Here is a 12,651-nt window from a genome sequence, read left to right on the forward strand (position 1 = left end):
AAGCAGGGAATGCACCTTTCATTACGCTGGATGTGCCAGGCGACTGACCACCTGGATGGCTACATAAATAGATCCTGGAAAGGCATTTTTTCCCCTGAACAATCTGCAAAGACAGGGTAGTATGGGGGAAGCAGGGTCTTCCACCTAAACTCCATTTAGGACACTACAATGGGAACATGTAGCTTACAACAGATAAACCCAAGCAGGTTACCCCTCTGTTGGCAATGCATTGAACACAGGATATAAAAGAAACATTTTTTTTGTTCTGTTCTGTTTTGTTTTGCAGAACCCTAGTGAGGGAAGGGCTGCCACCTTAGGAAGAGGGCAGCACACACCTGGTGGTGTCACCTGTCCCTCCCTGCCTCCGTCAAAGTCATAAGCAGCCCAGGTTGAGCTCTAAAATAAAGGAGCAGAGAAAGGATGCAGACTGGGAATATTGTTGTGGGATGTGTCACTCTCAGAGCCATAAAACTTTTCTATGCAAGAGGGCAATACAAAGCTTAGAAGTGGAATATTTCGAAGCTGACAGAAGTAGGACAAAGACAGTGAGCACCTTTCATGTGACCCTGACCCCACTCATCATAAAACCAGAAATGCATTACATAGAAACACCAAAATCCTTATACCTTGCACTGCTGAAATCTCACTTGCGTTGTTACTGAAACTATTTTTTGTGTGTACTTCAGTTCAAAAGGTATCCTACGTGAAGAGTGATGCTCCATTGAGGCCAGGTTGTCATTCCCCCCCCACCTTCTACATGTTTGAATAAATTAAAGAAAAGCAACCCTTTATAGCCACCCTCCCAGATTTACTATGAATGCAATCTAATAAAAATAACTGAAAAGCAAATGAATTGTTTACAAATTGTCATCACATCCTTATGTACTAGTTGCTTCCCAGAAGTAGCGGGCCTTGTCTGTATACTGATCATCATCAAGACACAAATTAAGGGCCCCCGCCAAATTTGTTAAATGTGAAAACACAATCCAGAGGTTGTGGTGTATGTTTCTTGGATGTAGGAGTGAAACATTAAAATCTATCTGAAAGTAAAAGCATTACAAAAAGCAAGCACTCTTTAAGTCAATAAAATATACAAAAGGCCAAGCCATTTCTCAATCAAGTATCAAAATGTTGCTAATGAAAAATACATTAGAGCAAACCAACCAAAAAATGAAGTTGAAATAATTCTGCTCTAGCATTAGGTTTATCCATTTTGTCAAGTTTTACTGCAAATGGCCTGATCAATGCCAGAGACCATGACGCTTAGCGCACAGGTGGCTGATGCCCTCGGAACAACTTCATCTTAGAGCATCCACAAGGAATGAATTGCTGAAAAGCACCAGGGTAGATGAGAAATCCTTGCTTCCTAAGGACCAAAGAATGAATCAACCACCCTTAACTGCCTACTGTAGCCTCAAAAGAGGGCAAAAACTACTGGTTGGATTATTGTCCACCATGGGAGTGCGGGTACATGGGAGAAGTCTATATGACTGGATTCCCAAGCAAAGCAAACATGAAAGATGGTATGTCAAACACAAACAAAAAGAGAGAAAACCAAGACTGCTGTTAAGCCACTGGAGTCTTAACAGAAGGGAAACAGAACTTGGGAGATAAAGACAAAAGTTTGCCTGTCTAGTTTTAGAGCAGAAAGCATGTGGAGAAAGGTCCTATAGTGGCTGTCTGTATGGAAATATTTTCTAATACTTTATTGCCCAAGGCAAAACAACCACCCAGAAGGGCAGGGATCTCTGCAACAGAGCCACCATTATTTACAGTCAAGAAAAAGAAAATTCACCCAGTGGACTGGCCCTCGACTTAATGAAACCCCTTTGGTTGTCACATGGTTAAGGCAGAGCACCTATTCAAAAATGTACCTGTGAGCCTGAACAACTGTGGGGGAAGATTCCCACTGAGCACCAAAGCTGCAATTCAGTTAGGGTATGGGTCATTATAGTCTTCCTGCTTGCAATATGCATTACAGCAATGGGTGGATCTATAAAACAGAGCCTGTGCATGCCAACCCCTAATATTTCGCTCCCTTACAAAAGCCAGCCAGTTCTTGTAACGTCAACAAGAGCAGGCGGAATAAATAAGATGCCAAATGTAGGCAAGGAACACGTGGCTTGGATATCTCACCAGGCAGAAAGCACCATGGGATCAGACTGGAGAGGCACAGTTTCTGTCGGACGTTAATAGCACCAAGAGAAGCCTTGTTACATCTCCGCTGGTGTGCCAGTCCTTTATTTCAGTCAGAGAAAGAATTATTAGATTTCAATGTTAGTTATTAAATTCATCCTGTTATTCAGTTCTACAACTTCAGGTGGAACAAAGTCATCAAAACTGCGTATGTGTTTTGCGTATAACATTTAAAAATATATAAATATCTAAACTATTAACAATACAAACTGGAGCCATTTCTAAGCATTTTCTTCTGCAGTTTGAATATATATATATAATTTTTTTTAACTTAGATTCACAGTAGCATTTTATTTCCTCTTGTTTTATTTATGACTTTGTTTTTGTCCAGTAGTGAGAGTAAGCAAGAGAGTGAGACAGGAAAAAAAGCAGAAACCCTTGAACATTCCAGGAGAGCACCTTCAGTGGAAGCTGAGAGAAGTTGGTCCACGTTGTCCTTGCATAGGTCACATTGGGTTGAGGTAGAAATCCTAGTTACCTGTGACACATAAAACATAGGGGAAGATAGGAAAAAAGAAGATGAAAGGATGCCAATCAGTTTAGAATAGCATTTTAAAAAAATCAGACAGTGGCTACTATGGCATCAGAGCTTCCTCAGATATTGTGTAGTACCAATATGAGACTCATTTCTTATATATGACAAATAAGAAACTAAGTCTGGGTGAACAAGGCAAACATTTTTGTAGTGTTTATAATCCTTTTCTGGAGTTCTTATTACTATACATATACCCTGCTTTTTGACCCTCAAGTCTTCAAAGTAATTTACAACCACCATTTTAAAATACCATTTAATTCTACCATTTCTATTCTCTCCACCTCCCAATACCTTCATCCTCACTTAATGTATTAATTCTGCCATATAATATCCAGTATCTTGTTCCCTCTCCTACCATTTTTAACTGATAAAGATACATAGGGTAGGTATGGAAGGCACTTGCCTCAATGGTGCAATCCCTTCACCCACCCTTCCTCCTAGAGACAGAGATCTTTTAATGAATCAGGAATAAAAGTAGGAAATCCCCAGCACCTGAAACCTTCCATGGAGGTCCTGCTCTGGCATCACATGAAGACACTAGATTAGCCTCCACAAGGAACAGAGCCTTCCCAGCAGCAACCTCAATGCTTTCAAGAGAGATTCACACAGCCTCTATCCTGCTGCTTTCATTTTTAAGAAAGCCTTTGAGAACTGCTGACAACAGACATGCTCTGCCCCAAGAATCTGCAGTGGAAGGATGTTTAGTGCTGCTGTCTTAGTCTTTTTTTTTTTTAAGTTATTTTATGGTAACACAACACACAAGAGCATCCCACTAAGCCAGAAGGGAACTAAAATTTGAACTGGAATTTGGAAGAGCCTGGTTTCCAAGGGAGGTGGTGAGTATTTCACAAGCAAGTTGGGAGATGAAACAAAACATCAGTAATAGCTGAGGGAAAGATTAAGGAGGACTATTGAATAAGCTAAGAATCAATAAGGCATTGTTAGCCTATGATAGAGAGTCTTGATTAATAAGAGAGTCCCTATTCAGTTTTTCAATACTTATTCATAAAGTTGTTTTTGTTTTTTTAAGTAAGACTCAATACTGCCTCTTGTGTTTTGGAAGTATTTTTTTAGTATAGTAGTTCAGGTTGAGGAAGAAAAAACACACGCAAACATCCACCAGGTAGGGACAGTAGGTAAGAAGTTGCTTAGAAACATATTGCCCTACCTACAGCATTATTTTGTTTTGGAAACCATTGTGATATCTTGTAGCCGCCCTGGGTCCCGTTAGGGAGAAGGGCGGGATAAAAATAAAGTTTTATTATTATTATTATTATTACTGAAGGGCAAAGAAATAGTTCAATAAAAGCATATTTTATATACAGTCAGTTCTTGTTACGACTAGGATTAGGTTCCAAGAAAACTTAGCAGATAGTTCAGTATCTTCAAATTTGCTATCAATGGGGTAGGTGTAAGGGGTCCAGCATGGACCCCTTTAAATGGCCAGTGGACGCTTCAGAAGCTTCTCCTGTGCAGTTTAAATAAGAACATAAGAACAGCCCCACTGGATCAGGCCATAGGCCCATCTAGTCCAGCTTCCTGTATCTCACAGAGGTCCACCAAATGCCCCAGGGAGCACACCAGATAACAAGAGACCTCATCCTGGTGCCCTCCCCTACATCTGGCATTCTGACTTAACCCATTTCTAAAATCAGGAGGTTGCGCATACACATCATGGCTTGTACCCCATAATGGATTTTTCCTCCAGAAACTCGTCCAATCCCCTTTTAAAGGCGTCTAGGCTAGACGCCAGCACCACATCCTGTGGCAAGTAGTTCCACAGACCGACCACACGCTGAGTAAAGAAATATTTTCTTTTGTCTGTCCTAACCCACCCAACACTCAATTTTAGTGGATGTCCCCTGGTTCTGGTATTATGTGAGAGTGTAAAGAGCATCTCTCTATCCACTCTGTCCATCCCCTGCATAATTTTGTATGTCTCAATCATGTCCCCCCTCAAGCGTCTCTTTTCTAGGCTGAAGAGGCCCAAACGCCGTAGCCTTTCCTCATAAGGAAGGTGCCCCAGCCCCGTAATCATCTTAGTCGCTCTCTTTTGCACCTTTTCCATTTCCACTATGTCTTTTTTGAGATGCGGCGACCAGAACTGGACACAATACTCCAGGTGTGGCCTTACCATAGATTTGTACAACGGCATTATAATACTAGCCGTTTTGTTCTCAATACCCTTCCTAATGATCCCAAGCATAGAATTGGCCTTCTTCACTGCCGCTGCACATTGGGTCGACACTTTCATCGACCTGTCCACCACCACCCCAAGATCTCTCTCCTGATCTGTCACAGAAATGGGTCTGTGCTAGTTGCGGGTATGACTTTAAAGATGCCTGCAGCCTTCTGAAGGTCTCTTTTGGCTTCCTCAATTCAGCACAGACCTTCTGGAAGCTGCAGGGACCTTCAAAGTGGCACCTGTGACCAGACCAGCACTGACCCCTTTGAAATGCAAAGCCCTTCACCATCGGGAGGGTGAAATTGACTAAATCAATTGACTAACACAAGGGGGTGGGGGGGTGGGAGAAATGTTTGCTAGTGCATTATGGAGAAAATCAGAAGTGCACCAACTAGCTTTTCTCCCTCTCCCATGCTTTGGTTGATTTAGTCACTTTCACCCTCCCCACAGTGAAGGCTTCCACATTTTAAATCACTCCGCTGGTCAGGGGCACCTCTTTGAAGGTGCCTACAGCCTTTGCAAGGTCTCTGCTGGCTTCTTCAACCCAGCAGCGACTTCTGGAGGTTGCAGGCACCTTTGGAATGGTGCACCTGAACAGCGCAGACCCCTTTAAATTGGCAGAGGGAAGTTTGCTTCCACCTGCCATTTTAAAGGGGTCCATACTGGTTGCAGATGTCATTCAGAGAGTCCCTGCAGGCTCTGACCTTCTGGACACTTACCTTGCAAATGGCAAGGTAGGAGTCACCCCTGCTGCTTGCAAATACATGAATCTGTGGGTCACGAATATGTGAGCAGTGGGAACTGACTGTAATGCTTTTGAAAGTCAATGCTGCATAGTGGTTAGGGATGTCAGACTGAAGGGATCTGGGTTCAAATCACTGCTCAGTCATGAAATTCAGTGGATGACCATCAGCTGGTCACTCTCCAAGTCCAACCTACTTCACCTGGTTGCTTAAGATAAAATTAGGGGCAGGACATGTACATTATCCCTGAGCTCCTTAAGTGGAAGGGTGGGATAAAAATGTAATAGAAATAAAGCAACTACATAAGACTAAGTTATTTCTCCAAGCAGTCAATGGTCTCTGATTGCTTACTCAGGCAATTACAGAATTATGAAGGCTAATAACTTGTAGGCTCATTTGCAAGAAAGCAACAAGATAAGGGGAAGCAGGAAGAGAGACAAAGTGGAACATATGCTCATCATCTCCTTTGGTGAAGCTGAAAAGACATCAAACACTAGTACTGCAACTTCAGAAATGCATTGGCTTAGGCAACATTACTTCACGCAAGGATTTCCTCACATGGAGAAAAGTGCAACTCCTGCATATGTTGTATGTCACATAGCAAGTACAGTTTCCTGACCCAAAATGACTTCCAAATTCCATTGTGTTTGGGCCAGCATGTTGTGGGGCAAGACTGAAGGAAAAGTCCAATATTCTCGGATTAGTAACACAGGAGAATGGTTTCCTTAAGGTGTTGGAAAGCCCAGAATTTCAGATATGAACATTTATTGATGAAGCTGCTTTATTCCAAGATCCACCTACCTTGGTCTTGCCTACTCTGACTGGTAGCTGCTCTCCAGGGGCGTTTCTCAGTCCAGTTACCTTCGCACTGGTGATGCCAAGAATTGAACCAAGAGCATTCAGCATTCAAAGAAGTTCTCTACCCCTGAACTATGGGGACTGTCTTACATCAAGTCAGAACACTGCTTCATTTTCTCCAGGGTTGTATTGGGATAGGTAATGATAGCTATATAGAGTCTCGGGGCGAATACTAGTTTCCTAGGAAACAACACTGCGTTCATGACCTGCTTGTGGTCTTCCTGGAGGCATCTGGTTGGCAACTGTGAGAAAGAAAATGCTGGACTAGATGGAATCTTCCAATGTTCTTAGCGAGCAGTTGCTCCCCAGGATCTCACGCAGAGGAGAGCTTTTTCCAAGGTCTAATCCTTTTAAGTGGGTTGTGTGGGACTGAACATGGAAACTTCTGTATGAAAGCATTTGCTCTACCACTCATGCATAGTGTGTGCGCATGCATACACATGCAACCCTGCCTGTCAATTTCTCAGACTTTCCAAACCAAGGGAAAGGCAAAACAACCAATGCTGAAAGGAAAGGCACATAATTCCTTATGTAGGACAAACCTTTTATTCTCACCCATACCCCCAGCCTTACCTTACAAAGCATGTACGCTTAAGTTAAGTTGAGCTTGTTATCGTGGCTTAACGCCAGAGAGGTGCGAAGCATAAGGAGACTGCATGCCAAGGGTGACCCACATAGCAGGCGTGCCAGCTGCGTTGGACTGTGGGATCCCAGGCGTGGCCTGAGCCAGTGGCAAGCGGGGCAGAGGCGGGTGGTGGACAGTGAAGGAAGGGCGGGAGGTTTTGTGCTGAAGAGAAGCTAGTTTAATAGACAAAGCTGAGTTAGCAGTGGATGATGGTGGCAAGAATGCCTCAGCAGCCGGCAGGGATGACAAGCTCTGCAGAAGGACAGGTTCAGAGTTAGAGGCAAGGAGGGGAGGTGGAGGAGGCAACGAGACATTAGGTGGAGGAGGAGGGGTATGAAGAGAGGTATGTGCCACTGCTCGGTTGATATTCTGAGCAGACTGGGTCTCGTTTGATGGTATTGGGTTAGTGGGCACGTGGAATGATGGAGAGCTGGCTGCAATCTGAAGAGGATTTAAGCTTAGCACTGTGCAGCTAGAAACAGTGCTGTTGCCAAGAGTGGCTCCAAAGTGAAGAGAGGAAGTGGAGGAGGAAAAAGAGGAAGTGGAAGAAGAGGATGTGGAGGAGGAAGAAGGCACCACATGGTTAAAAATACCTGCAAACAGGAGAGAAAAAAAAAACTCAGCAGATGGAATTTGTACAGTCACAGTGAGAAAAGCAGAACAAAAAAGCAAGCAAGCCAAAAAAATTAAAACTGTAGTGGCCACAGCCAGACGTACATTATGCAGCATGAAAACAGCGGCAGGCAAATGATCAGCGATGGTACATAACCCAGGAAACAGAGAGACTCACTCACTTACCTGCCTCTTTTCAGCTTCTAGAAGCTCCAAGGAAGAAAATGGTGGCTGAACTCAATAACTCAGTTACCTCGATTTCTGATCCACCTTTTTGGCAACAGTTACTTAGCTAACTAGAATCATTCAGAAAGCTACAATCCCTTGACAGGACTCAGCAGTTGAAAAATTCTAGCAGATGCCTGCTCTAGAAAACAACTTCCTACAGAAAGCTACTGCCATTTCCCCCCAATCCTAGAGGTATTTGGATTTGTAAATGTTTGTAGAACTGCAAGAGGAGTGGGTGATGGATACCCACAGAAACCAAAATCCACACAGACTCCGCCCCCACTACACACCCTTTACTTGACAATCACACACCTCAGAATCAACAGTAACTCAAACACAGTTTCTCACAGAGAAACAGAGAGATCCTCAAACAGATGCATCATACTGGAAAAAAGTTCCCTTAAAAGAAAAAGGCTTGTAATTGTCTGCCAGAGGGAAAGTTAACAGGTGTTAAAGGTACCAATGAACTCACAGTACCCCAAGATGACTAGAAAAGAACTTGAAATCCCACTTACCTCCAACTGTTCCACCTGTAACCCCAGGAGAAAAACTCCCCATAGTATGAGAGTTGGTTAGACGGGTTGCAGCCGATGATACGTGGACCAGACCGGTGGCTGGCATTGAACTGAATAAGGACTGCAGTACCGAGGCATTTGTCACCATTGGGCTGAGGGAGAACTGTGAGCCAGTGGTTAAGGAGTTCAAGAAAGGATGGTGCGTCTGAGCAGAGGTGGCAGCTGGATTGGCGATGGCAGAAGCTGTGGAGAGACCTTTGCCATTGAGAAGGCCACCTGAGGGTACAGTGGCAGTAGCAGCGGCAATGAAGATGTTATGGCCATTCTTTAACTCCACATCCCGCTCTCGCCCTTTGCCAATTTTGCCATTGTGCAGCACCAAGGCCTTCTCTGAAGAGCCACTCAAACGGACACTCAGCTCGCTGGCCTCTCTGCTTTTGGGGCCTGGCCAGTTTAAGTCTTCTCCTTTAGAGGAACCCAAGGTCTCTAGCTGCCTTTTGCCCAAGAAGGGATTCATCTCAGAGACTCCAGCCTCTTTGTTTCGCTGCCCCAGAAACCCCAGCGAGCAGGAGCTCCCAAGCACCGGTGCCATCACATCAGTGCCTTTGTGTGGGAGCGAAGCACCATCGATAAAGCTATGTAAACCAATGTCCCCCGGCAGCCCGCCATTGTGAGCAAATCCGTTCATGGAGTTTGTACTTTGGCCGAGTCCTTCTGAACCAGTGGTGGACAGGGCTGAGTGTTTCCTTGCATGGGATGAACCCTTGGTGTCACTGGCTGAGCTGTTTTCAGAGGAGGGTGGCCTGAAGGCAAAGAGGGAGTTCTGGCTCAGACATGGCACTGCCTGCAAAGGATTGTCCACTGTTTTGGTCAGGTTGATGTCAGAAATTGGAGAAAAGGTGGACTTCCATTTACTGCTGTTCATATTCTCATTGGCTTGCTTCCTCCCAGTTAAGCTGATGCCTAAATTGCAGAGAGAGAGAGAGAGAGAGAGAGAGAGAGAGAGAGAGACAGACAGACAGACAGACAGACAGACAGACTTTTTGTTATCAGACTTGAGATAAAATTGTTCTCTTTAAAAAACATTTCCAGTTAAAAATACCAGGTAGCAGGCAATACAGAGGGATTTCTCTGCTTGAGGTCCTGGAGAAATGCTGTCAGAATGGCTGGCTGACAGGCCTAGACAGGTCAATACTCTGACTCAGAAGAAGGCAGTTTCAAGCATTCACTGTACTGAGGGCAGAGGGTGAATGTCAAAGGGATGTCTACCATCACAAACAAACATCTTCCTTCTCAGTATGGACACCATCACTAAAGGGTTCCATTTTGTCAACCCCTGACAGATCACGCTGTAAGAACAGAAGGCTCCCCACCAAGTTGCTCCAACCGGCCAAACTGACTGCCATGTTGACATTAACACCAAAAAGTCAATGCTGTCACACTTACTATTCTCCATTGGTTTTTGTGGAGATTTGCTTTCCAGTGATATCGTTGCAATTTTCCTCTCAATTCTAGGAACAAAAAGAGGGGAAATGGGGATTAAGTTCTATTATCTCATAATTAAATACACCTCTTTTGGTCACCCCAAAGCACATACAACAAAGAAACACAAAGTGAGGTTTTCTCTGCTAAATAGGAATACAGTCTGATTATTTATTTTTAGAAAGTATATGCCACTTCAGCTAGAAGACTTGCAGAGTGGCAAACAATGCAGTATTAGAAATCCAGCATAAAAACAATACACACCAAATGCAAGGGTAAGAAACAATTAAAACAGCTAATTAATACTGGAAGGCTTGAGCAAATAAGGTCTTTGCTTTGCTCCAAAAGGACAAATTTGACATTAGGCGGACCTCGCTGAACCTTGTATTCTAGGTATGGGATGCCACAACCAAGAAGGCCCCAACTCTAGTCACCACACATCCAACTTCTGACAGCAGGAGAACTCTGAAAAGCGACCTCAGAATATAACCATGACATGCAGGTGGGAGAAGGGAGACCTTAGATACTAAAGTCCCAAGCCATTTATAAATCTCATCTGAATTCAGCCTTACTGAAAAATTTTCACTTACTGTATGGCAGTTTATGTGCTGCTGTTTTCAATGCTTCTATCATGTATTGTGTTATTTTAATTGCATTTTCAGCATGACTGTACAGTACACTGCTTTGACGGCCTTGCTGAAATGTAGTCTGTTTTAAAAATACAAGTATAAAATGTATTCTCAGGCAGGAAGTGTGCACTGGAAGTTGAGCAATCACCTTGCCTGAAAAAGCTAAACAGGATCAGTGTCAGATAGGAGACCAAAACATTGGGAGACTGAGGGGCCACTGGTGTTTCTCTGTGGAGGAGTGGAGTGTGGAGGAGTCAGCTGGCAAAAAACAGATAACATCCATGAAAAACTGGTCTGAAGTTTGGTGCAGCTGCCTGCAAGAGCTTGGAAAGTACAAGAGCCAGCAGCCAAGATGATTACTGACTATGAAGGGAAACATCTGGAGAAATGGAGGTTCTATGAGATTTTGTAATGGAATAATACTTCTATAAATCCCATTGGAAAATGGAGTTTATGTTCATTGCCTATGTAAACCACCTTGAGTATATGAGAGAGACAATATATGAACACCAGAACAATAAAATCATCATTTAAGTTTTCATAAGCTTAAAATAATCTTCCTGAGGCAAAAAAGGAGACTCTCTGCTTTTGAAAAATGCATGAGTGTGTGCGCTACCAGCACTTCATAAGGGACATTCTCTCCTATAAGAGAAAAAAGTGGGAATATCTTCCAAGGGGCAACATTTTCAATTTTTAAAATATTTGTTTTAATTCCTTTTAAGTTTTTCAATTAATCAAGAACATCTTTTTAATCTATGAAGTTGTTTTTAATCAAGCTAATTGATTATATTGTTTAAACATTGCCGTTCTACTCCTGATCTTAAACATTTTGGGGAAGAAGGCATGGGATGCGGTCATGTAAAGCAGCCCTAATGCAAGAAAAAAGCATGAGATGGCACAATGTCGCTTGAGAGCAGGAGGTCTGGTCTAGAGGGTTGAGCCTCCAACTGCCTGAAGATAACATCTGAAGGTCGCCAGTTCGAAGCCACCGGCACCATGAACAGCGAGACCTTGAAGCAGCTGACAAGCTGAGCTGAGTTATTCCTCCACCTGCTCTTCGGAAGCAGCTGCTTGTCAGCCTGTGTGCGAGGAGGTCAGAAAGTGATAACAGACTGCAAAAGTTCCATCTGAAATGTTGTGTGGTTCTTGAAAGACAGAACCTTTCTTTAATTGTAAAAATCCCTACGGGGATTTAAACAGCCTGCCTATGTAAACCGCCTTGAATTAAAGTCTGAGGAGAAATCTGACGACCAAGAAAGGCAGTATATAAATACCTGTACTATTACTATTACTATTACTATTACTATTACTATTACTATTATTATTGAGTTTACCTGGTGCTGTTGCGGTCATCCTCAGAGCCCTGCTCCTCATCAGAAGTCAGTGGCGAGTAATGGATACCATTGGTCTGTACAAGGGGTTTCTCCTTCTTCAGCACTGGAGGCTGGTCATTGTCCTGGTATGGAACAGGAGAGTTCTTCAGGGAGTTTTCAGGGGAAGAAATAGCTGTTATCTCTAAAGGCTGGTTAATGTTACTGACCTAAGGAAGATAGACAGAAAAAAAAAACCATTAAGGTGGGGAAGAAGGAGAAGCAGCTGGCATTGTTAGGAAGGGTAGGGTTGAGTTAATTTTGTTTTTAATACAAGAATTTTGTATAAGACAATGTGGCTAACTGCTGTATTGTTAGGAACAGAGGAGAACAGCAATACACTGTTCTCCAGACAATGGCCATGGGAGGCTGGGAGTATATTTTGCCACACATATAACCTGGTTCATTATGGTCACCCTGTATATGTCAATGCCACCAAGTAAGATTCACGCTTAGGGCAAGTCTATGCCTAGACTCCAGGAACCAAATGTAAGGAAAAAGATAGGCCTGTCAATGGCTATTGGAGATATGGCTGGTAGGCAGCTAAGTGGAGACAAAAATGAGAGCAGAAGGTGAAAGCTGTTGCCTTCATACTCATGGGTTTCCCAAATATATCTGGTCGGTATCTGAAAGGAACGAAATACTGGACTGAATTGACCCTTTGGACTCATCC

General features: G+C 43.4%; 1 protein-coding gene across 3 annotated transcripts in view; it reads right to left on the bottom strand.

Annotated features, from left to right (window-relative positions):
* Nucleotides 1–791: 791 nt before the first annotated feature.
* Nucleotides 792–12,651, bottom strand: part of DOT1L (DOT1 like histone lysine methyltransferase) — a 79,493-nt gene continuing 67,633 nt past the window's right edge. For 2 of the 3 annotated variants that reach the window (XM_066635682.1, XM_066635684.1), the window contains 4 exons: nt 11,943–12,148; nt 9,944–10,008; nt 8,498–9,460; nt 7,063–7,735 (listed from right to left, as the gene is read on the bottom strand). In XM_066635682.1, the coding sequence (XP_066491779.1) occupies nt 7,128–7,735; nt 8,498–9,460; nt 9,944–10,008; nt 11,943–12,148 (1,842 nt within the window). In that variant the 3' untranslated portion in view covers nt 7,063–7,127. Of the gene's footprint in view, nt 2,675–7,062; nt 7,736–8,497; nt 9,461–9,943; nt 10,009–11,942; nt 12,149–12,651 lie in introns of those variants that run through there. The other variant, XM_066635683.1, reaches the window with a different exon arrangement.

The sequence above is a fragment of the Tiliqua scincoides genome, chromosome 8 (assembly GCF_035046505.1).
Source record: "Tiliqua scincoides isolate rTilSci1 chromosome 8, rTilSci1.hap2, whole genome shotgun sequence".
Lineage (NCBI taxonomy): Eukaryota > Metazoa > Chordata > Lepidosauria > Squamata > Scincidae > Tiliqua > Tiliqua scincoides.